Here is a 23,615-nt window from a genome sequence, read left to right on the forward strand (position 1 = left end):
GTGCGTTCTGTGACAGGGAAAGAGAGGGTTTTGGTGCAACGCTTCCAAACTCGCCGGTCTGATGTATCCCCACATAATGCGCCCTGTTTCTGTGTGCTAGTCTGGGTGGAATGTACTCAGCGGTCACAGCGACCGTGATGAGACACATTTTCTGACAGAGGTCGGTGCAACTTTTGATGATTTGCTCCCACACAACAATGGCAGGTGGCTCAGCAGAGGCAGGGCACTGCAGCGTTTTTGCACAATGCTTCTAACCCTTTCTGTCTGAGCAATAAACACACAAAACAGCAAAAGCCAGAATTTGTGTGTCGAATGAAAGGAAAATCTGCCGGATATGACTTCCCACCACTGTGACTTTAATGTCAAGCTTCAGGGTAGCAACAACACAGTGACCTCATGTCTGTGGTGGCATGCTTTTCAGAGGAAGCTTGAGGTGTTTAAACTTGACATGCAGGAGGTCGCGCTGCACTTTACCGAGCTTTTTGGAACAAACCCGAGGAAACTAAAAAAACACCTTTCAACCATGCTAGGTTCCTGGAGGAGCTGATTAAACATTTCCAAACCCAGCTTTGAGGACCTCGGCTTGTGAAAAACAACTTCTGCTGTACATTGAAAACCCACTTCTTGTCAGAAATGTCACTGAACTCTTAATTGAAGGACAGAGACTCGGCCCCTGGGTCAACACAGTACACTCTGCTGGCTCCTTGCCTGCATCCTCGCCATGTTTTGTTTCAACATAGTGCAGCCGATCAGCATTTTTCAACAATGCTGCAGCAGACTCACTCATGAACTCTTCTCCGCCTGGCCATGACACTTTTCCCTTCGTACTTTTTAATGAAAGCTCTGATATATCCGACTTGGCGTATTAATAATAATAATACCGAAGTGCCTGCAAACCGAACAAACATGGACTCCTCATATCGTGCCTGTCAATCAAAATAATCCAAATTCAATGAATACAATACTCAATTGTTGTCAGTTTGCTCTCACAGAGCCGAGTCGTAAACACGGGAACATTTCCCATTACAACCACCCAGACCATGTGATGCGAAAGAGGCATCGGGTCAAAGGTGGATGGAGTTGGGCCGCCGTGTACCATGAAGGGTGTAATTTGTCCCAGCATAGGGGATGCAACAAAGCCCACAGGGAGCTGTCAGTCGCACACGCCCACACAAGCCTGGCTTTAACAGCCATGAAGCTGTGCAGTGCAGAGGAACGACGTGTCTGTGATTTTAAGGAAATTGTTAGCAACAAATGGTTGCAAAGGAAATACAGGAATATATTCCCTTGTACATGACAAAAAGTGTATGATCTTTTCATTGAAATGACAATAATCGCTCGACTAATAGGGTAAGTTGTAAATGGCTTCCCTTGACTTGAAAAAGAAAATGGCACTAGTAGGTGCTAGAGTTAAATGGAAATACGCCTGTCCTATGAAGCTTTTCTAATGCAGAGAAGTCTTTAGCCCAGTTCAAGCTATTTGAATTAATGCACACATATTTGAGACATTCAGCCTGCAGTGTCGATTTTAAATTGGTTAATCATTACATCCTTAGTTATCAGCTGACAGGTGTGGATTCCAGCCGGGGTGTGTGTGTGTGTGTGTGTGTGTGTGTGTGTGTGTGTGTGTGTGTGTGTGTGTGTGTGTGAGTGTGTGTGTGTCTGTGTGTGTGTGTGGGTGTGTGTGTGTGTGTGTGTGTGTGTGTGTGTGTGTGTGTGAGAGCGCAGCAGTTTGGACGCTGGCACCAACATGGGTTTAGTGTAGTGAGATGAGCAATGTTTCATTTAGCTGTGCTTTATATATTTTCGGTAGTTATTAATTTATATGACATTGTTTCATTTCAGCTGTATTTGTTACGGTTGAAATCACAAATAAATGGGAAACTTGCACTAATGAGTATGGCTTGCAGCAGTAGTGATCTCACTGATTAAACTAAGATTACACAAGGCATAAATATAATATCTCTACAGTATCTATCTATAAATATATACATATGTATGTATATATATATATATATATATATTTATATATATATATATATATATATATATATATATGATGACGGTGAATATGAAGGGGAGAGAAAAGGACAAGAGAGTGAATTGAGAACAAGGTCGAAGAGGAGGGAACAGCAGTATCTATCATTCATCAATGTCGCGATGATGTCCGATTGGCTAATGAGTTATTATTAATTATTCATCCATTATAACATAACCACCTCTTCACCACTTAGACTGAATGAAAACATGCAAAAAGTGTTGCTGTATAGTTTGCTAAGTGTCATTGAACTGACCAGGAACCATTCGTTGACATGTCCTAGCATTGTGATGCGTCTCATCTGTTTTCTTCCTCGTGTGGTCTGGTGGGCCTTGTGTGCTTGTGTGGGCTGCCTCTGCACAAAAAGCATGTGCTTTTTTGGAAATATGTGCTGCCTGTATGAGGAAATAATCTGTTCCCCGCCCTCACCAATCACACCCACACACCTGGCCACCTCTCAGTCCCCAGGTCGCACAGGAGATCTGGCCGCGGGCCTGTCACTCAGGCTACACCCACAGTCCTGCACGGCCCGTCTCCTGTCAGTCACACTCAGCGTGTGAGTGCGATGCAATCTGACGTCAGAGGCAGACAGGACAGGCCGCCGGTCGATTATCTCCGCACGGCTAAACCAATGTGGCGCAGACGCGTCTGAATTCATCAAACGCCGCCAGTTTCACTGATACAAAGCAGCTCCAAATTCGATAGACGAACTTTTTATTACCCCTAACTTCCCGGGTTCGTACAGATAGAAGAGGGAAAGGATGATGAAAAGCGAAAGAGGAAGATGAGAGACAAACAAGATTGGAGCTGATTTCCTGCCGCAATCTGACAGATGATCTGAGGACTGTTATTCTCAGCGTACGTGGCCCTTCTACCTGAAAACGCGCTGCATCTCAGTCTTTGTACAGTAATAGAATATTCTGTCCCAAGACGGGCCCTGTTCACACACGGTCAGGTGTTCTATACTCTTTGACTCACTGTACTTCACAGGCTCCGTGGCCATTGTGCTCCAACTAACCAGCTCCTTTAAAGGCTCTGGAGATTTCTGCCTGGAGCCCCTGGTTCCCTGTCATCCATCTGCCACAGCCCACTCTCATCCTCCCTCCCGCACCCTCTTACCAATGGTAATGAGTGGTAGACTTCACAGAGAAATCTGTCCGTTACTTTTTCTTCTCTTTTTTTGAAGCTGCGGCTCTGTGATTCTCCGGCATTGATCTTGTCTCGCGTCCTCTGGTGAGCTCCTCAATCCAAATTAGAGCCTTCCTTCTTCTTTTTTCACTCCTCTCTTGTCCCTTTTCCTTTCCTTTCCTTTCCTTTCTACCTTCCTTCTCTCTGCTATGAATCATGCCCGCGCCCCGGTGTTGACACAGCGGCATTCGTCCTGCTGTGATACGTAATGTTATTACAACATGGCGAACGGTCGCTATATAGTAATCCATAATTTTTATTTCGCCAACAATGTTGAGCGTGCGTCGTCGTCCAAATTCATCGTCTCTCCGTGGCGTAAACTGCAGGGATTATCTTGTGTCCTTCAAACACTCACTTATGAATACAAGATCTGGGGCATTGTTTAGAGTTGGCTCCACATGCACTACTGCAGTCAATTAGCTCGGTAAATAAAAGGGCCTCGCTCCATTTAGGATGGATCCCATGTCTGACATGAAAGAGGCGTCGGCCCCGCAGGACCCTGCAGCCTTGGCTCGCATCTCTGGACTCCTTCTGTTCATAACATGAAGGGCTGCTTTTCTCTTCTTCTTTTTTTACACAAACATTTGGTAAATAATTGTTGTGTGTATGTAAATATGAGCTGTCTGCGTTTCATGTGTATATTTTGGACGGTAGAGTTCAGAGAGTGACTCCAGTGATTGGGAGTTTGGTTGTTGTTTGCCATGTGTAGGTCTTATCTGTTATTTGTTGACTGGTCCCAGACAGCAAAGCTGATATCCACAGAGAGGAGTGTGTGTTGTGTGTGTGCGTGTGTGTGTGTGTGCATAGCAGTGTGAGTGCTTGCAGTGGCAGTCTCTCACTCCGACCCACAGGGGGCAGACTAATGCCCTTATCAGAGGCTGACATGCTGCCACCACATTTCTCCCTCTTGCCCCATCGGCCTCTTTCTCTCCCTTTTTCTCTCTCTCACCCCTCGTCCTTTCTCTCTTTCTCGCCGTGTCCCTCTATTCCCCACGCAGACAAGACACAACACATTTGTCCGTCCCCGTCTCACTCGGCGCCACAGCTGCAAGGCACGCCATCAGAGTTGAGATAACGGGGGCCGGATGAAGCAGTGGGCTTTAAACTGGTCGCGGTTATTAGCATGTGGAGCGGTGAGGGAGTTTATAAAAAGAAAAATGAAGAAGGAAAAAAATAGCCACAGCCAGGGGTGAATACGCTTCACATGGCACATCCCATGCCTTGGCCACCAACCTCAGTCCACGGCACGCCAGGCTTCCTGCTGTACACTATCTGTTTTGGCCGATGGTTGACATATAAGCAGCTTAGGCGAATGAATATCTTCACACAGTGGGCTCCGGTCTCGTTTACAGAAATGGCTGCAAACGCCGCTGTGTGCACAGAAGCGTTTTCTCAGTCTGTTTCATCAGTGTGAATCAAGCATTCGCTGCTGTCAGCGAGCCCACACGCGGAACCATTACCTCGGCAAACACCAGTCCCAAAGCTTCTACTCGAGCAGCGGCGTCGTGTGAGTGGCGGTGTCCCGCCATCGCAGAGCCCTCATCACTGCTGCAGCCACCGCATTTCACTTCTCTGGAATCTGCCACCTCCCAAAACTGTATTGGCTGGCTGCGGCAGAGAAGTTAGAAGATCTCCTCGGGCTGTGTAGGCCTTCTTTTTTTTTTGCCAGCTGCTCTGTGTTATAACTTTGGAATGAATATGCCATTGTTATTTTACCTCTGGCTCCCATAGCATTTAGTGCAGAATGTTGCATCTCAGGAAATTGAGTGAGTGGGAGAGAGAGGGGCGGATTAAATTGATCGAGAAAAGAGGGGGAGCTTCGAGAGAGAGTGGAAAGAGAAAGTGAGCACAACAGAGAATAAAAAAAATAATGATGTGAAATGTATAAAGAAAAATCGAGAATGAAGGAAAAGAGAGAGAGAGAAAAACGAGTGAATGGGATGTATAAAGAGAGAGAGAAGCCAGTGTTTTGCATCTACTCCCACCTCATCTGCATATTCAACTGGCCCTGTGGCGGCCGTCCCTCTCAGAGGGTCAACTATCACTGTTCCTGTTGGTTTAAACAGATCACTGCTTCGCAAAACAAGGGCATCCGATAAGTCACACTGGGTTTTTTTAGCTTCAAGATTCGCTGTGTGTATTATGTGTGCGCAATTTTTAACAGCCCGCTCCTGTGTTTCATTTCACATTGACCGAGCTTTTGTCTTTGCCCCCGGACATTCCTGCATTAATGATACACACATGAATAAATCACACAGCAAGGCAAACAGCAGCATACTCTATGATAATGCAAATTAGAGAGCGGCGCCATTGGGTCATGCTATTTCTACCACAGCTTGTTTGTCTCACTGCAGCGTCCATGATAATTAGAAGATCGGCGACGGTTTGTGCAACACGCATGAGCAGCCACATTGAGAAGTTCTGCCACGGTTGTTTTTTTCTTCCCCAAAACGAATGCCGAAAATATAGCTGCCAGCGGCAGATCCGGAGGGCCAAGTAAAAGGCCATCAAGCAAAGCACACCGCACACCGCACACCACACACACACGTACATCGAGGACTCGTCCAGCCGGTGAGCAATTCTCCCATGATTGGGGAAAGAATTGCAGAGACATGGCCGATGTCCTGTTTGTATTTTTACTGCTGACTTTGTCACAGCCGAACAGTCTGCAGGATGTGATGTAAGTGTCCCCGACAGAACTGCAAGAATCTTAAAACCATTCACTCAGCACTGTTAAACCGATAAGCCTATTCAACTGCATTTCCTTGTTATCCATGAGTAAATCAGTTTCAGTAAATAATGCATACTGTACACAGGGGTACAGCAGAGGGTCTTGGGGATTCTTTTTTATAAACAAGCTCTATTTTTATGCTAGTTTATGCAGTCTGGCATCTTATTTACATTTAATGGACATGTCCTAAATTATTATGCCTTTGTTGTAGATTAAACTACTCAGAAGTACATACAGTAATTCAAATGAGCTCCACCTCTACCAGCTACAACATTAAAGTGATGAAATGAGTTGCATAAGATGAATGCATCATTCATTATAATCCAATAATATTATATATATTTCTGCAATGGGCCGTTTTACAAAAGGAGTACTGTTACTTTTGGTTGCTTTCTTTCAGCATATGTTGGTGCTAATACTTTTACTTGTAACAAAGTATGTTTTACTTCAGAAGAGATCTGATTACTTCTTCAGCCACTGTCTGATGACATTAGTCTATTTAAATATTAAAAGGGTTTTCTTTCACATGCTTCAGATGCAGTTAAGTCTGTGCACTGTTTACCTCTCCATCTGCTGTCCGTCTGTCTTTCTCCTATAGGAAGTCGTTTACCGTCTTAGTTCATTTTGGAGCTCCGTCACGTAAATGAATGTTATACAACGTGAGGTTTGTAAAATGGCATTTCATATTATTATTCACATCTTGTTTTCTGGAGAAAAAAATAGGCTACAAAATGATTGATTTGTTTTGTTTTTCACATCGACCTGTACGATCCACCATTTCTCCTTTAGTCTTCTCTCTGTGTGTCACTCAGAGCCGACCGTCTGACTCCCCAGCACACACACACACACACACACACACACACACACACACACACACACTTCGTCCCTGCAAGATGATATGGCAAGGCCCAGGACCACAGCGTCCCAAATTTAAACTGTGTTCTTTCATACGGCTAAATTGTTGCCGCCTTAGCTTCCGCACATTTGTGAATTTAGTTGAACTTTGGGTGCACAAGGAGGTAAAAAAAAAAACAAGGCTACTCTTTCTACAAGAAAATAAAAAGCTATTGTGGAACTAAGGCTCCTGGTATGAACATGTTTTTTTCTGCACTATACCAAGGTCAGTACTTCTTTCTAGTCATTATTTGCAGTCCCACAAGAGGTTGCTTGTCAGGAAACGTAGACATGGGCCGAATACGAGAAGACATCTAGTTCCAAACAGAATGAGGACTCAGCTGTCAACAAGTGGCTGATTTTACTGGCTCAAATTGATCAAATTACACCCATCGGGTTCTCTCTTGTCCGCCAGAAACATTGGACAAAAGTTTGCGATATACGAGAGCATTACTGTTCGAAGTATTATCTCAGCTTTGGCCTGAGGGTGGCAATTGGCAGATTGGTTGAGACCTATCATCGATAACTATGAAAGTACTCCGAAATGGTGACCACAATTGGACAAAGCGATTTGGAGAAACAGCTTACTTACTGCTGCCACATCTTCGCTGCTTACAGTAACTCAAAAATGTACCCAGATGGTTTGGAGCACCAACAATCTGTTCATTAAGTGATATTAAGGCATCTCAATATTTCCACATGTTGCATATGGTTAAGATGAGTTTAATTAAGCAGAAGCACAGTTATTTTCTTTTTCCTTAATATGACAGGTAAATGCATAGGTTGACATTGATCAGAAATGAGAAGAACTCAGGCAATGAAAAGTTTGGTGATGCATTTAAACATGAGTTGACAGCCTGGTGGCAGTGTTAAATGCATCATTGCTTTGAGCCCAATGTCATGCAATGTCATGTGGCTGGACTATCCACCAGATAAAAGGATAAGACGTATCTCGGGCTACTTTGAAAAACAAGGATCCATCTCAGAAAGTAGCCGGTCTGTGTCCTAATCACCTTGGGTGAGAGGAGGACTCATAGATATTCTGGGGGGAAATAGTCAGCCCACTGCCAAGATTTGCTCAGGACCAAAGAAAATATAGTCAATGGGCTTAGTGGAGGCAAATTTATGCTGACTTAAAACGAGGCTCTACCTGTAAAATGCCTGCTATTCAAGTAATGTATGAGGTAGAACACTATGCAGACTGACAGCCACCTTGTTTGTAGTCTGAGTGTGTAGGGTGGCTTCAGAGAGATTACTGAAGCTCACTGTGTGTGTAATGAAGCCCTGAGTCAATAAGAGATGCGGGCTCAAGGCCAAAGGCTGAGCCTGTGCATCAAAGGTGCAACGTTTGTGCGAGTCAGTCTTCTTTTGCATGCTTTTTTTTGATTGCCATCCTCTGGGTCCTTGGCCCTAATCTGCTTCTCCCAGTGAAGGGACAGAGAGTTCGTTATGAGGGACTTGTTGAAGGTACGTCAGGTTGGCGCGATCATGGCCAATGTGACACGCGTGTCACTTTAACTGGTGGAGATGGCCGCTGCTGACAGCCGACCTGTCAACCTCCACTGGGAGCCTGGCGAGCTTGTCAGGAGGAGCGGAGCTTTGCCACTGTGGAGGAATAAATTGCATTTACCCGAGGTGAATGCCCAACACACGAGTGCGCACGCTCCGCCGCTGTGATGGGGATGGAGAAAAAACAGCCAGTAAATGTTTGCACCTGGGTACCATTATCACCTGCAGCGCTCCGAGAGACCAGTGGCCAGACCTCCCTCCGAGGAAGCACTCACACAATTCTTTTGGAAGACATGCAAGAAAAATCTGAAATGGTTGCTGAAATGGTCTGTAATAAAGACTGTACTGGAGCTGCCTCTGGCTCAGTCGCTGTGATGTCTCTGTCCTGCGTGCGGGAAAACTTTGTTGGAGTGGAAGCTGCACATAGAAAACTACTGCAGATTTGCGATCTACAGTCGTTTCCATTCGGCTTCCCCCCCCCCTTTTTCTGTGGCGAAAACATGTGTCCCCCCCCCCCCTCCCACTCCCCCCATCTGATCCCATTTCCTCTCACTACCACCGCAGAGCCGTGCTGGCTTGGTGTCGCGATGGCGTGTTTGGTAAAAGAGCCTCTATTGATAGACCTCCTTGTGTTTGTTTGATGTTCTAAACAGTGCGACATAATCTGCAGACGCTCCGCACTGATCCAAACCCCTCAGCCTTTCACGCGGCTTTCTAGTCCAAAGCATTTCAATTGCTTTTATAATTGAGTTTGTGTGCTGCCTCTGTGATTGCTTTGGATCTCTCTTTTGCTATCAAACAAGGCAATTACTGCCAAGTTGCATATTTACTCCCCCCCCTCCGACCCCCACCCCAAAAAAAAAGCTGCACAAAGATTTGCATGCAACTATTGCAAAAATCACTTTACCAGTTCTGTGCATGCTCTCATTGTCGCACCACGCATGTGTAGATAAGAGCTACCAGCAAAAAAAACAAACACAAAAAGGCAGCTATCAATAATTAATTAATACGGGTTAAAATGTTAACAAACTTATGGTGGTTGATAATTAGATGAGCCACAGTGTCTGATTCAGACTTAATTACTAATCCACTGACTGTTCTGTGGGGCTTTAATGAATAATTAATTACAATAAGTATGAATTATTACTGCTTACCAAAGATCCAGCAAAAATACACGCCGGCCCCTGTTCATGGCGCTATCGTGTATTGATTGATGATAAGTGTTTGATTGGGGAAAGTAAGAGCCGCTGTAAACGGCACTCGTACGACATTGCTGCAGCGCGGAGACGAGCGTGTCACAGTTCACAGAGCGCCGTGTTTGATGCCGCATGTACAGAATCCCAGCTGTGCGACGCTTGTGTCGTCTTTTTTTAATGCAGGTGTCAGAACGCACAGTCCTGCACGTGCAGACACAACATCAGTATGGTGCACAGCGAACAGGTTTACATCCCCCGCCCTCCTTTAGTGCACATGTGCAAACTCATCTTCAAGAAAGGTGTGTGTGTGTGTGTGTGTGTGTGTGTGTGTGTGTGTGTGTGTGTGTGTGTGTGTGTGTGTGTGTGTGTGGGAGTGTGAATTTCTCATCTGCAGACGCTCTGATTTATCCGCTCTATATTTGCATATGCGCACAATGTGATTAACTGCCATGCCTTATCTTTTTGCCTAGCGACTTCACCGCACGCACACACACACACACACACACACAAGGGTCGCAACACGTGCTTGCACACGTTGACAACGCACGCACACTCACCGTATATTCACACCCTCGCATGCAAACGGCCATCGTGTGGTCTCAGGCGGTGGAGGGTCTGAAGACTCTTTGAAACAATGTGTTCTTCAGCGTCACCGACAGTTGGACTGCAGCAGTTAGTGAACCCTGCCGGCTTTTCTCCTAGCTAATTTCGGGGGACTTTATTTATGGTCAGAGTCCCTCACAGCACAAGTATCTTTGTGGAATGTACGCTTGTAATGTTTATGCTAGAGACATTATGCAAAATATGTTTGTAGCTTTAAGATCACTGTATGTATTTGTTTGTGTTTTTGGACGGTTGTGCAGGTGAAACTGTCTTTCTGTCTGCGTCGCACACAGTTGCTGTGAACAGAGGCGCCAGGGGATATAATCAGCTACAGCTAGCGTCATTTAGATGCTGTAATAATATGTCAGTCCATATCATTAACACCCACTGGGCCTGGGGATATGTGAGGGCAGACTGAAGGACTTAGTCCACAGGCTGCTAACAATGTGTGTGTGTGTGTGTGTGTGTGTGTGTGTGTGTGTGTGTGTGTGTGTGTGTGTGTGTGTGTGTGTGTGTGTGTGTGTGTGTGTGTGTGCACGGCTCACGCCTGGCTGTCTGAAGGTTTTCAGATATAAATGTAACTTCCATACATGCCCACATTAGGCTTTCTCCTCCATAAATAGATCCTATAAGAAGGTTTCCCTTTGCAGGATTTGTGCTTATTTTGCACTTCGGTGGTTGTTTCCCTTCTGACAGACACTGATGTGTTTGTTTTTTCATACAATTTTACAATTCCTCCCGCTTTGATCCACAGAGGCGGCTTTGCTGTCAACATTTGAAGGTTGAAAGTACTGTAGTAGGGAAACTTGAACAACAGCAGCAGTCTGACTTCCTGCACTCTTGACGGCTCAGGTGTTCAGTCAGAGGGTCGATTATCCCCGCACGGCTAAACCAACAGGTATTCCAACAGGGTGGTCTATAATTGCGAAATAAGGGACGTAATCTACAACTTTTGTCATAATTTGTTATTATCTCATTACTCACCTCACAAATTTCCTCACCTCTGCTTTGCTTTGCTTTCTGCTCGGGGGTAAAATCCCCAGTGGCTTCTCCTCGTCAAATAGCCGTAATCAACACTTATACTCTCTAAGACCCATCTCCAAGGCATTAATCAGATTGGATTGTATTGAAATGCCACGGGGAGGCTGCTCTAACTGATATTATTTTGACAAGGACAGAGAAGGAAGAGATTCTTTGATTGAGAGTGATTGGCCTGTAATGGTTAATTGGAGCAATTCCTCATCATGTCCCTTTTGTCTCTTCGCCACCTCTCGCCTCTTTCACAGCGCTTCCGCTGCCGTCTGTCTCTTCGTCTTCGGACGGCGTTTTTCTCCCTACATCTGAGACGAATGTGAATAGCGTCACTTCATCATCCTCCTCTCCACCCCTCCTCCAAGGTCAATCCAAACTCGCATCAATTCCCTCTTCTTTTGATGATAAAATCCAGTCCCAACTTTAGCCAAATGTGTGTCCCCCTCTCAAGTTGAGATTTATCTCAATTATTTCTCCACCGGTGCGTCTGCCAGCTTCTAAACATGAGTATCGGAGTGCCAGGTCCACCTAGGGAGACACGGTAAATCTTTTGATGTCTTGTGAGTATCCGTCGGCTATACGGAGGGGCCGTAAATTCCCTGAACACAGCGTACGGCTTTACCCAAAGCGGCAGGAAATCCAGCCACTGACAAGGAGAATGTGGACTAATCTGCAGCCTTTTCAATAAGCATGGCGAAATACTCTTAAGCAACACATCAACTGGCGTAAATCCTTTCCGCCAATGCCAAGCCATAATAGCAAGCGTTCTTCATTGTTGCGCTTGTGTGAGGATGAATAAGTCAGTCCTGTGTTTATTGTTGACGATAGATCGGCAGCTATTTAGACGCCGCGTGTGCGAACATAAGACATGCAGATCCTGAGCATGCATACTGAGGGTGTCGGCGAAGCAAAATAAAACTAAAAACAAAGGCAAGAAAGGGAGAATAGAGGGAATTTAGGATGGAATGCAATAGAACCAAAGGAGACGAGAAGAAAGCGTAATATCCAGAGAAGTACAGAGAGGGAGAGAACAGAAATCAGTATTTAGAGAGAGTCCTGGCTGCCGCGTCATGTCCTTGTGCAGGATTTATGAGCTCTAAGATCAGGGACAGGTTCAGGGCGCTAGGAGGAGGGATGGATGGGAAAGTGAAAGGAAAGTTGTGAGGATCCAAGGCCGGCGTTAGAGCAGGTAGAATGTGCCAACTTTTAGATCTAAGTGGGCTGAGACTGCGCTGTGGGTTGAGGTGTCACTCCTGCGTAATGCCAGGTGACAGGGGGAGAAATGGAAAAGCAGAGAGGAACGAGAGGAAGAAATAAAGAGGGGGCTGAACAGTGGAAAACCGAGCCCAGACATTATTTAAGGGTCAAGGGCCCCTGATTTGATTAACACTTATAACATTCAGGGCAAGATAGAGGGAGCGAAACAACACAAACAAAGCAAAGGACAACAGAGGGGGAAAAGGAAAAAAAAAACAGGGAGGGGAAGCAAAAAGAGAGCAGAAGAAGATCAAGTTAGGGAGGACAGAGAGCGAGGGGAAGCTAGAGGAGAGGAGGAAAGGTGGGAGGGTGAGGCGAGGCCATGTGGGTGGTGTAATCTGTCTGTGTCACAGGGATGATGAAGGGGCCAGGAGGGAGAGCTCTGCAGTTCACCTTCTGGCCTCTGGAGGAAACACTCTGACCCCGGCCCTCCCCCTGCCCACCTCCACTCCACCTGCACGATTTATGACTCACAGGGTCGGTCCAGGGTTGCTCCGTTTGAGGACATTCGCGAATCTAGTTGTGGTGTGCGTGTGTGTGTGTGTGTGTGTGTGTGTGTGTGTGCATACATTGAATGAAATCTCGTGTAAAGAAAGCTACTGTATGTCAAGGAGGATGAGACCTTAGTGGCGCCTGGGGAACAGAGAGCGGTGGCGATTTCTATCCGAGGCTCAGGAAGTGTGAGTAGAGGCGCATCCCCACATAATCCAGTAGGACGGAGTCTGAAAGGAGGAAGACTGAAAGAGACGGACTACAAATCAAGTGCGAGAAATGACTGATTGTTGGAGTTGGAGACGTGATGCATACTGATGTCCAGTTTGCATGGTCAGATCCCTCGTTTCTAGAAAATACCAAACATACTGGTCGAGCTTCTCCGATGCTTTCCTCTGTTGATTCAACAAAGTAGTAATTAAAGTAAAATGTAATTAAATGGTAAACGTCCTGTGCTTCAGGAAATTCTAAAGGGAAATTTCCCACTATTTTCTGATGTTCTAAAGCCGCACTAATTAATATTTTCACAAAAAAACAATGGCTTATGGGTCACAAGTAGGGGTGAACTCGCAGGGAATCATCAACGCAATTCTGCAGTTCAGCCCCTTCAGCTCTTTTGATGTGTTTGAGCATCTTTCATCCATCGTATTGTTTTGCTTTCATAAGTGCACGCTTTAATGTTTCGGTTCACCCTCACAGCTCTCATCAACCTTGGTTTCCACACACACAGTAGGCTGCAGTTTTCAGTGAAAACATTCTGATGAACCCGCCTTAATGCAGCAAGACTTCCTGGTGAGAACAGCGCAGCTTTTAGCAGCTAAAGGGAGAGATGTTTCCCTCAGGAGCTGGTTGGGACCAAAGCAGAGCCAAAAAGGAGACTGAAAGTTTCTCTCTCATTCATCACGTGGCCAGAAACACGACTCCAAATAAACGCTGCTCCACGTCTGCAACATTAACCAAAATATACAATTCTAAAACACATAATGGAATGATAGCAAGAATAATAAACGGATGAATTGGTTTTGAAAATAATAGTAAGTTGTAGCCCTATTTTTTTAATATCTTTTTACAATGGCACTTGGCATGAGATTGTTTTTATGGTTTCTTTTGATGCATATTGTAATGCACCATTTACTTTATGAGGTTAGTTTTGATTTATTGAGGTTATATATAAGAAGGCTTTGTCTCCCTTATCCTTTGAGGCACGCTCAAGATAAAGGGATGAATATATATATACATAAACTTGACGCGGCTTAATGACAGACCGTAAACACAATGCATTTTTAAACAGCCACATGCATGGGAGATGGCAGGTAGAAATACTGAATTATGGCTTATTGTCGGAGACGCTAAGTGAAAGCAATCAAAGGGAATTGGCGGCATACGGTGTGAGAGGTGAGGGTTGAGTCGTGGGAGATTATTGCTGTTGAGAAGTTGAGACAGAGGGATATTCCCTGTATGGAGATGAGACAGGGATGAAGGTCGCTCCTCATCCATAACAGATGATTCATAGTCTGCCCTGAACTTTAATACCTGGACTTACCTCTCTTCTCCCCCCTCCTCTCTCTACTGCAAGGAGAGTTCAAGTATATGTTCCACCTGCGACGCCCACGTTCACATGTGCCGTGCAAGCGTCCGCACAAATGCAGATATTCATGCATGTGCGTGCGTTCGATTTCGTCGACGCACATTTTGCATTTCACACGCGCAAGCGCCTAAAATGTCAAAAGTTCACTGCGGCACCCTGCGCACATCTAATGTGACAAATAACTTCTTCCTCCAGTTGCATTGTTCTAATCCCTTTAGTGGGCTCCGGAATGGAAATATAATTACATTTCTGTGGTGCAGTGCCTTTGATAAGACAGCCGCATGCTGAGCTGAATGTCTAACTGAGTTGGATGCCTCTCCAAAGCCCACTCCTCTCTCCACTCTACTTCTCTCCCTTACTTACTCCTCTCCATCTCTTCTCTTCGCTCATGCTGTCTTTCACGTTTTCAGCCTTTTTTTCCCCTCCTTTTGTTCTCTCAACCCCAACTCGCTCCCGTCTCTGTCGTCTCCAAAAGGCTCACTCTGCCTCTCTCTCTCTCTCTCTCTCACCCGAACAGGTATTGCGGTGGATAAAAGAGGCGTCGTCTACTTCGTCGATGGCACCACCATTCAGAAGATTAATGAAAGGGGTCTGCTCTCCACTGTGATTGGCTCAAACGGACTGATGTCGACGCAGCCGCTAAGCTGCGACGCGCGCATGGACATCAGCCAGGTAAGCTAATAACGCAGAGTGGGAGAGAGCCCTGAAAAAGGTTGTAGAAATATAGGACTCCTGCATTTGAGTCCGTTAATAAGCGTAAGGAACTGGAAAAATTATAAGTGAAGCAAAAACCAAAGACAGCTACCGCACAGACTTGATCAGCCAGCCCTCAGATCACGCTGCTGACTTATATCAGGCCTATTAGAGCAGAGGCTGAATTATAGATGAACTGCCGGCTCTATGGAGGGATCTCTGCCCACACGCGTGTATGTGTGTGTGAATATGCGTGTTCAGCCGGGGTGAATTCCCAGCGGTGCTCTTATGTGTCTTTAAAGAGGCCCGTGTCACCTCACTCCTGTTAGTTATCGGCCCGAGCGGCGCATTCATCCTCCATCTGTGTTTCTTCCTACAAACTGCTGCGACTCCCAACGTGGCATCAGTATTGATGCAAGCCTCTGCATGGCTAGACAAACATTACCGCTTTCATTTATGCAAAAATAACGAGCCTAGATTTGAAGTCTCACTTTCTGTAAAAGGAAATCTAATCTATAATGATACTGCAGCTTGTGCATAATTTCTTTAGAGAATGCCGATCCATCTCCACCTCCCCACACTGATACAATTGAAGCTATTTTGCTCCTCTTTCTAACAATAGCTCTAATTATTTCAGACGTTACTTTTCTCTTGTGTTCTTTCAACGCCCGCTGAGTCACCAGCTGCTCCTGCACACTCTTGTGCACAAGGCGGTTAGCTCACGTTAGCTGGCATCTCAGTATTTCATATACATTAATGTCCCGAAATAATGTAGATCCAAATCACAGAGAATAATAGTCATATCGACGTCAGCTGGTTAAATAGACGTGTGGCTGCTGAAATTTCATTTTCAGAAAATGTTCAATCAATAACAGAAATCAAAATATACTGTATATTCATATTCTTGAGTTTGAGGGTTTTTAGTTTTCATTTTAGTTTCAGTTTGACTATAATTGAGCAGGACCAGCTCGACCTAACTTGTAAAAAGTGATGGCCTGCCATCGCTGCAAAGTTCAATATCATGAGCGGGAGAGATATGATGCGTGTCTTCTTCGGCTAAGGACAGATTGAGTCCTGGTTGATGAATCTTTCTACCTCCTTAAAATGGGATTTCAGAGTGAACCCTCTTCTCTCTCATTTGACAGTGCCTATAATTGGACATGTCGGTGGCAATTTAACATGATCCATTTATTTACCAATCCATCCTCGGGAGTCATCAATCACCTCACTGATCCCTCAGACGCAGCGCCTCGTCTCCGCAGCTCACAGCTTGAGTGTTTGTGTGCGTTTGTGAGAATGGCCGGCTGTGCGCCGGTGTGGGTTGGTCCGTCGCTGACCCCCGCGGCGTTGGCAGACAGGGTGCGCTATTTGAGCCCGAGGCGATCACGGTTATTGGCTGACATTTGCGACAGTGCCGAGGCGAGTCTTGAATAAACACAGGGAAGGCTCCCTGCCCGCCGCTGACCTTTGCATGAGCAGGGAGGGTCAGGAGGCCTAATGCTGTGTTATTAAGGAGCCATTATTTGTATCACCTGTAACTGACTCTTGTGTGGGGATAGCCAATGCGGCTCTCTTCTTCTCCCGGTCTAATTTATTTTGATCGAAGTACAGTTACTGTAATGTACGCTCTGTGTACTCCGCAGGTGCGTCTGGAGTGGCCGACAGACCTGGCCATTAACCCGCTGGATGACTCGCTCTACATCCTGGACAACAACATTGTCCTACAGGTAGAGAAACCGTCCTGAACACACACACACACACACACACACACACACACACATACCAAACACATGCTTGCCACTGAATGAATTGTAAACCTGTCTCCTATTCAAGCGTATGTTTTGTTTAAAGAGATTGGCACTGTGCATAGCCGAGGAATAAAGAACTGTATTTCACACGTTTTTTGCAGTGCTATCACTTCAGGTGCATTTAGAGCAAGTGAGGCTGAGAAAAGAAAGGAAAAATCACCTTGATTTTTTTTTTTAAAGAAAAAGAAAAACATGCAGTCAACACTTGTTTTTAGAGAATATCACGCTGGTTTTGCTTTCACTACAACATTCCAGATTTGAAGTGTGTAACTCGGTGAGTTGTTAGATGGCGCCGGCGTCAGTCATGTGACGTTTAATGCATTGGATCAACAAAGACATAATGTAGCTCATTCTACTTCCCATTAAGAACTGCTGGACTCAGATGTAATTATGTACCTTCTGTTTCTCTTTTACATAGCTTCTACATGGTAATATATATATATATATATTTTTTTTTCACATTAGGTATCAGAAAATCTTCAGGTGCGCATCGTGGCGGGCCGGCCCATCCACTGCCAGGTTCCCGGCATCGACCACCACCTGGTGAGGTGGGCGGCGGTGCGCACCACCCTGGAGGCCGCCAAGGCCATCGCCCTGTCCCACCTGGGCACGCTGTTCATCGCCGAGACCGACGAGAGGCGCATCAACCGCATCCAGCAGGTCATTTCAGCTTCCCCTCTTTTTTTTTGCTAGAGGTGCTCAGATTGGGCTTTGAAGGGCAGCTGCCGATGATGGATGTAACGTCAGTGACTGATACCTTCCATCAGGTTCCCTTTTTCACAGACAAAGCTCTGGCATACGACACTCTTACAGCCACGACTGTCCTCATGTTGAAGTGCTATTGTACATCGTTTAAAATACTTCATACAATCAAATAATCCAGGGTATTAATATATTGCCTCTGAATGCAGCAGTAGGACCCCCAACCCCCTACAACAACAACAATGGGTTTTGCATTTGTAGCAAAACAGGAAAAGACATCTCAACTGCAACTGACACCAGCCATCTGGCCTCATGACACTATTTTATTTCACACGTGTTGCATCACTGCGTTCAGGTTGTTTGCTGTGGTCACAGATGCCGTGCAGTAAGAAACTGTTACACAAAGACATACGAAAATCTGATTCATTCCAAAAAAAGTGATAATAATATAAAAAGCCAATTTTTCACTTATTAGCTCCATTAAGAAGCAGCGTGCAATCACAGCCCCATTTGGGCTCCGGGAACATAAAGATATCGCCTGCTGGACTCAATCAATAGTCCCTTTGTGGTCAGCAGCACCACGCTGAGTCCATGTGGAGGCAGACAGGAACATAAAAAGCCTTTTTGATGGAGTCTGGCCAGCCATGTTAGATTGGGCAGTGAAGTCTTTTGATGTCTTTTTTACAGTACTTGTCACTCTTATTTTATGCATCGTATATCCGAGCCTATATTAAATCATGCATCTCAGGACCATTCACACAGAAAGTCACCACATTTTATTTTTTTTTATACTCAAAATAGGTTATTTATATATATTTAGATATGAAGGTTCCTACTCACGCTCTCAGCGGCAAGTAGACGTTCTCCAGAGTGAACGGAACCGTTTAATGACAATGAGCCATGAAACAAAACTAATGATGATGTGCAGATAGCGGTTCTGAAGGGCAATCAACACATTCAAGAACCTGACAGGCTGATGCAGATGCAGTTTTCATGCAGGGGAAACTAAATGAAGTACAGGAAACGGTGTCACTTGTCAGACAAACTAGCTGCGTTCAGGTACAGACTGACGATGTATTTTCGACTGATTAAAAAAGAAGAATGACACGCAAATTAACCGCTACATTTCATCTTAAATGACTGACAAAAGCTGCGTCTTTTACTGTTTAGCCAGAAGAATCTTACTTTTACATTCAGCGCAATGAGCCCTATTGAATGTGAACGGGCCTTAGTATGAAGGCAATGCTTTGGCACTGCTGCTGGTCTGCTCTCACGGTCCAGGCACACACACACACACACACACACACACACACAAAACATTTGGCTATCATATCAAGGGCCCGACATCCATAACCAATATGTGTTTAATTTAATTTTTAATCTTTTATAGAGGCAGGGCCGTTATTGAATATGCATGATATTTGTGCTTTGAGGTGCAGTCAAGTCACATTCATTGCATCCCAAATTAGCTCCATCAAGGCTGTGCCTGTTTGTTTTCAATTAACCGAAAATTGGAAGAACTTGTCTTCAGTGAAGCGGGTATATTTTTTCAAGTTGGAGCATTTCTATCCGATACGAGTCACAAGAATTTGAAATTAAAAGAAGATATGGTCATTATTTTTTATATCAAAAGATCTTCTTTCTATATTTCGCCTCCTCTGGAAGGTCCTCCTGCTGGGAACTGATTAGGACGATTGGAGGACAGTATTTTCAGAGAACAAGTGCATGAAATGCTTTTACTCCTTTGCTAAGTCTGAAGTTGGGACTAAATGTGCAGAATTTGTGGCTCAGTTGGGATTGATTTTTTTACGCTCTGGGATGCTTGATAACCCAGACTGAGATCATCACATTTTAAAGGAATAGTTGGGTAATGCACTTATTGGCTTTTCTGCTGAGCCTTGGATGAGCAGATCAAAACTACTCTCATGACCGTACGTTAAACATAAGGCTTCATTACCAGCAGTTAGCTTAGCACAAAGACTGGTAGCGGAGAATGGTAGCGGAGACTGACAGCTCGGAGTCGCCGTAACAAAACCTGCCAACCATCCGCTCTAAAGTTCCCCAATTAAACAAGTTACATCTTGTTGATGCACTTTGTTTTTTGTAGGGATTAACCTTCATCTCACCAGCTGTGGTCCTTGTAGACCCCAGAGGTATTTCTGTCATATCTTACTGTCATTCCACGTTTTTCATGACACAGAAGCAGCAGACTCCAATGTTCTGATGTGCTCTGTCTATTTTCGTCGTGCACAATATGCAAATGACCTGTCACTTCCCTCAAATAACGATATAGGTCTTTTTTCATTAATTACATAACTCATAATGTTTGATGAAGGTTGTTTCTGAAAGTAGTTTACTCTCAGTCAGTAGTCCTTGTATGTCCAAGGCGCAGTGTGTATGATATGTCAGCGTTGTTGCAGATTGCAATCAACTGAATACCGCCCCGCTTCCCACGATAACACTTCAGGAACAATGCAAGAGAACTACGGTGGCCTTCAGGGAACATAAAAACGTGAACGTCTCTCTCTGGAGCCCTTGTTTGGTTTGTCCGTTCTGGGCTGCTGTAGAAACACGGCGGTCCAATATGGCGGATGTATGATCTACGTAGATATGAAGGGCTCCTTCTAAGCTAACGAAAACACAACAGTTCTTAGTTTCAGGTGATTACACACCAATGAAAACATATTATATTACATTTGTCCTCATAGATCCCAAAAATGCTACACACTGGACCTTTAAATATGTTGCTAGGATGACGGTTAAATACACTAAATATGATGTGGTGATTACTGAGCTTTAGAGGTCTTGTCTCTCTGCTAGAAAGCGAATAAGCCAAATCATTTTGCGTGCTCTCCCTGGACTAGTTTAAAAAAACATTACCCCTCCAAGATGCATCAAAATCAAACTGTTGGTGTAGCAATTTTCACTCATTTATAGCAGTCTCCACCTGGACAACCAGTTTAATTTGTTTTTTAGAGCTGAAATTCAAGTTGCAAACATTCATCAATCTGTCAATGAAGCCTTATTTACCCACTGAAGGTTCATAATTATTTTGTTTTTTACGAGAAAAGACATATTATATTTCCCTACAAGTTGTTTGGTTGAAGCACCAGCAGACAAATGCATCCAAATTCACCATTTTCATATCGTAAATCTGTATTCCAAGCTCAGTTTTTTTGTGTTATAATTTTTCCTGTGTAATACCATCATTATCTTGTTTGTCAGAGAGATTAGACAAAACAAAAACCATTGAACATTGTGTTCTTTTGAACAATAATCTCCCGTAGCGTTTTGTGTGACGTTTTTTGAACACTTCACAGGTGTCGACCAACGGGGAGATATCGGTTATCTCCGGAGCCCCCACGGACTGCGACTGTAAGATAGACCCCAACTGTGACTGCTTCTCCGGTGGGTCTCAGGCACACACACACACACACACACACACACACACACACACACACACACACACACTATGCGACTGTAGGATTAAGTAATGTGAAAGTATTAGATTATGTCTAACGGGATTACAGTACTAAAAACAGCATGTAACTGCACTTAAAAAATCTTATCAGATTAGATCCTACTTGGCCTGCTTCAGATGTAAAAGGAGGAAAACAAAACCAGAACACTTTCAAAGCTTTGACATTACTTAAATTAATTGAAATAGTCAGTGTGTCTTGATATTGAGTGATTAAATCTCGCTGCCTGTGTGTCTCTGCCGGCCAGTGATTTTATCAGCAAAGCTTGAGAGAAACTTTTTTCCTCTCCACTGTTTTCTTCTCTGCTTGAATGTGTCTAAATTATTAATTCCACATGGAATTTTAATATCTAAGAAGGGCTGTTTTGGCTGTGCTAATAATGTTTTGTGTAACTGATGACAATATACGGGGAAAGAAATGACTATCTATAATGTCACAATGGAAAAGTAAGTGAAGGTAATTTGAATTTGTGAACACACACACAGAGAGTGTGTGTGTGTGTGCGTGCGTGCGTGCGTGCGTGTGTGTGCGTGTACGTGTGTGTGTGGGCTGGGGTGTATTTGTATTCATGAAGTGACGACTCCTTCGCAAAAACCTCCAGCTAAATTTCAGCAGGAACCAGCCTGAGAGAAACATTTCACATCCATTCAAATTACAGCCGCTGAAAGAAAAAGCTCCCGTCTAGCTGCTGAAGGTTTCAACTGCTTGGTGTATCATGGAGGAGCACCTGAAATGTAATAAATGGATGGAGGAAAGGACCAAACAAAAAAGCCCATGTTCTTTTGACAGTTAGGCCTTGCTTTCGCTGTAAGTGTCAGAGGATGTGATTTTATCATTTAATTCTGCTCATAAAAATCTGCCTCTTTCCTATTCAAAATGGAGCGAAGTGTCTCTCCCGTGCCACACGCCAATGGGTTGTAACCATCCCTATTCCTTGGGTTGTACTTTGCATATTTTCAATCATGTCTTGCTGTTAACAGATGATTACTCTCTTCAGAGGCTTTCCGTTTCCATCCCTTCACCGTAGACTGTGTCTTTGAACATGCGCACACGTGTGAGTGCACACTCGCAAATACAAGAAGACGTGAACGCTCACACACACACACACACACACACACACACATACACACACATATGCATGTGCTTGCTGTCAAGCGATAAAATGACACCCTGCTGCCTGCACAGACCCAGCAGAGGCTCCAGGCCCAGTGCTGACAGCATCTAAAGGGCCTCACCCGGGCTGTAATCCTGCTGCGCTATAACACATCTGAATGCATTCAGTCGCCCACTCCCACCGTCTGATAGGCTGAGGTCACTATCAAGGTGATCGTCTCAACTCCAATGGGAACCTGCAGCATCCCAACAAATCCAAGTCCTGAGTTGAACTGATAAACGCTTAAGCGGCACCATGGGATCTTCTTATTTTGCAAAAATGGTTTGTACCGGTTGTGTCGTCTCTCGGCCTCTGAGGAATAACTTGCATCGCTCTGTGCGTTCGTGTCTGAGGGGGGCTTCACGTGTGCTGTTTTGCCGATAAAGACTTTGTCCTCACCCAAACAGTGTCTTTTTGTTTCTCTTATCAGGAGACGGAGGCTACGCCCGTGACGCTCGGCTCAAAGCCCCCTCCTCTCTGGCCGTGGCCCCCAACGGCACCCTGTATATTGCTGATCTGGGCAACATCCGGATCAGAGCTGTCAGCCCCAACCAGCCTCAGCCCAGCCCAGTTGGACTGGTGGAGATCAGCTCCCCACTGGACCAGGAGCTGTATCTCTTCAGCCAGGTACACCAGTAGTATAGATCATGGGTATTTGCATATAAATGTCCAGATACTTGAGTAATATTTCTCAGTTATGGTCAGAATGAGGATAACTGAGGTGTACTTTACTGACACCATTACTGTCCCAGTTCACATGAGTGTTTGTTAAGATTCACACATAGTTAAGTTAAAACAAGACACACAAACTTGAGTATTGAATGGAGAACTTTTAATAATGATGTAACCTATACAACACAATATAACTTGACAAAATTACATCAGCTAGGTTGGCTATTACTAACTCTGGAACACATATTTTGCCATACATACATATATAAATGAGGAGGGCACTTGTAGAGCGCAGACCTCCAGCAAAGTCATGACCTCTCCTGCAATGTTAATGAAAGTGAAACATATTTTGTGTACCTGTGATTCCAATCTGAAATGTATGGGTTCTCCCTCGGCCCGTACCTCAAACCTCCACCAAGTTTCATGAACATCTTCCTGCAGTGTTTCCACGATCCTGCTAATAAACACACACATGCCACCAAACAAACCAAACCTACAAACACAACCTCCTACATTTACAAAGTTAGGCAGTTAAGTTTGATATGTTGTTTACACCCTACTTTATTTTAAATTTTGGACG

General features: G+C 44.7%; 1 protein-coding gene across 1 annotated transcript in view; it reads left to right on the plus strand.

Moving 5' to 3' along the window:
* tenm1 (teneurin transmembrane protein 1) overlaps positions 1–23,615 on the plus strand; it is a gene marked incomplete at both ends in the record, with an annotated part of 157,259 nt that overhangs the window by 118,888 nt on the left and 14,756 nt on the right. The window contains 5 exons of the mRNA XM_079228505.1: positions 15,046–15,200; positions 16,865–16,948; positions 17,495–17,689; positions 21,052–21,139; positions 22,794–22,990. Coding sequence (XP_079084631.1) covers positions 15,046–15,200; positions 16,865–16,948; positions 17,495–17,689; positions 21,052–21,139; positions 22,794–22,990 — 719 coding nt within the window. The remainder of the gene's footprint in view (positions 1–15,045; positions 15,201–16,864; positions 16,949–17,494; positions 17,690–21,051; positions 21,140–22,793; positions 22,991–23,615) is intronic.

This window comes from Taurulus bubalis (assembly GCF_910589615.1).
Source record: "Taurulus bubalis genome assembly, chromosome: 13".
In the NCBI taxonomy this organism is placed as follows: Eukaryota; Metazoa; Chordata; class Actinopteri; order Perciformes; family Cottidae; genus Taurulus; species Taurulus bubalis.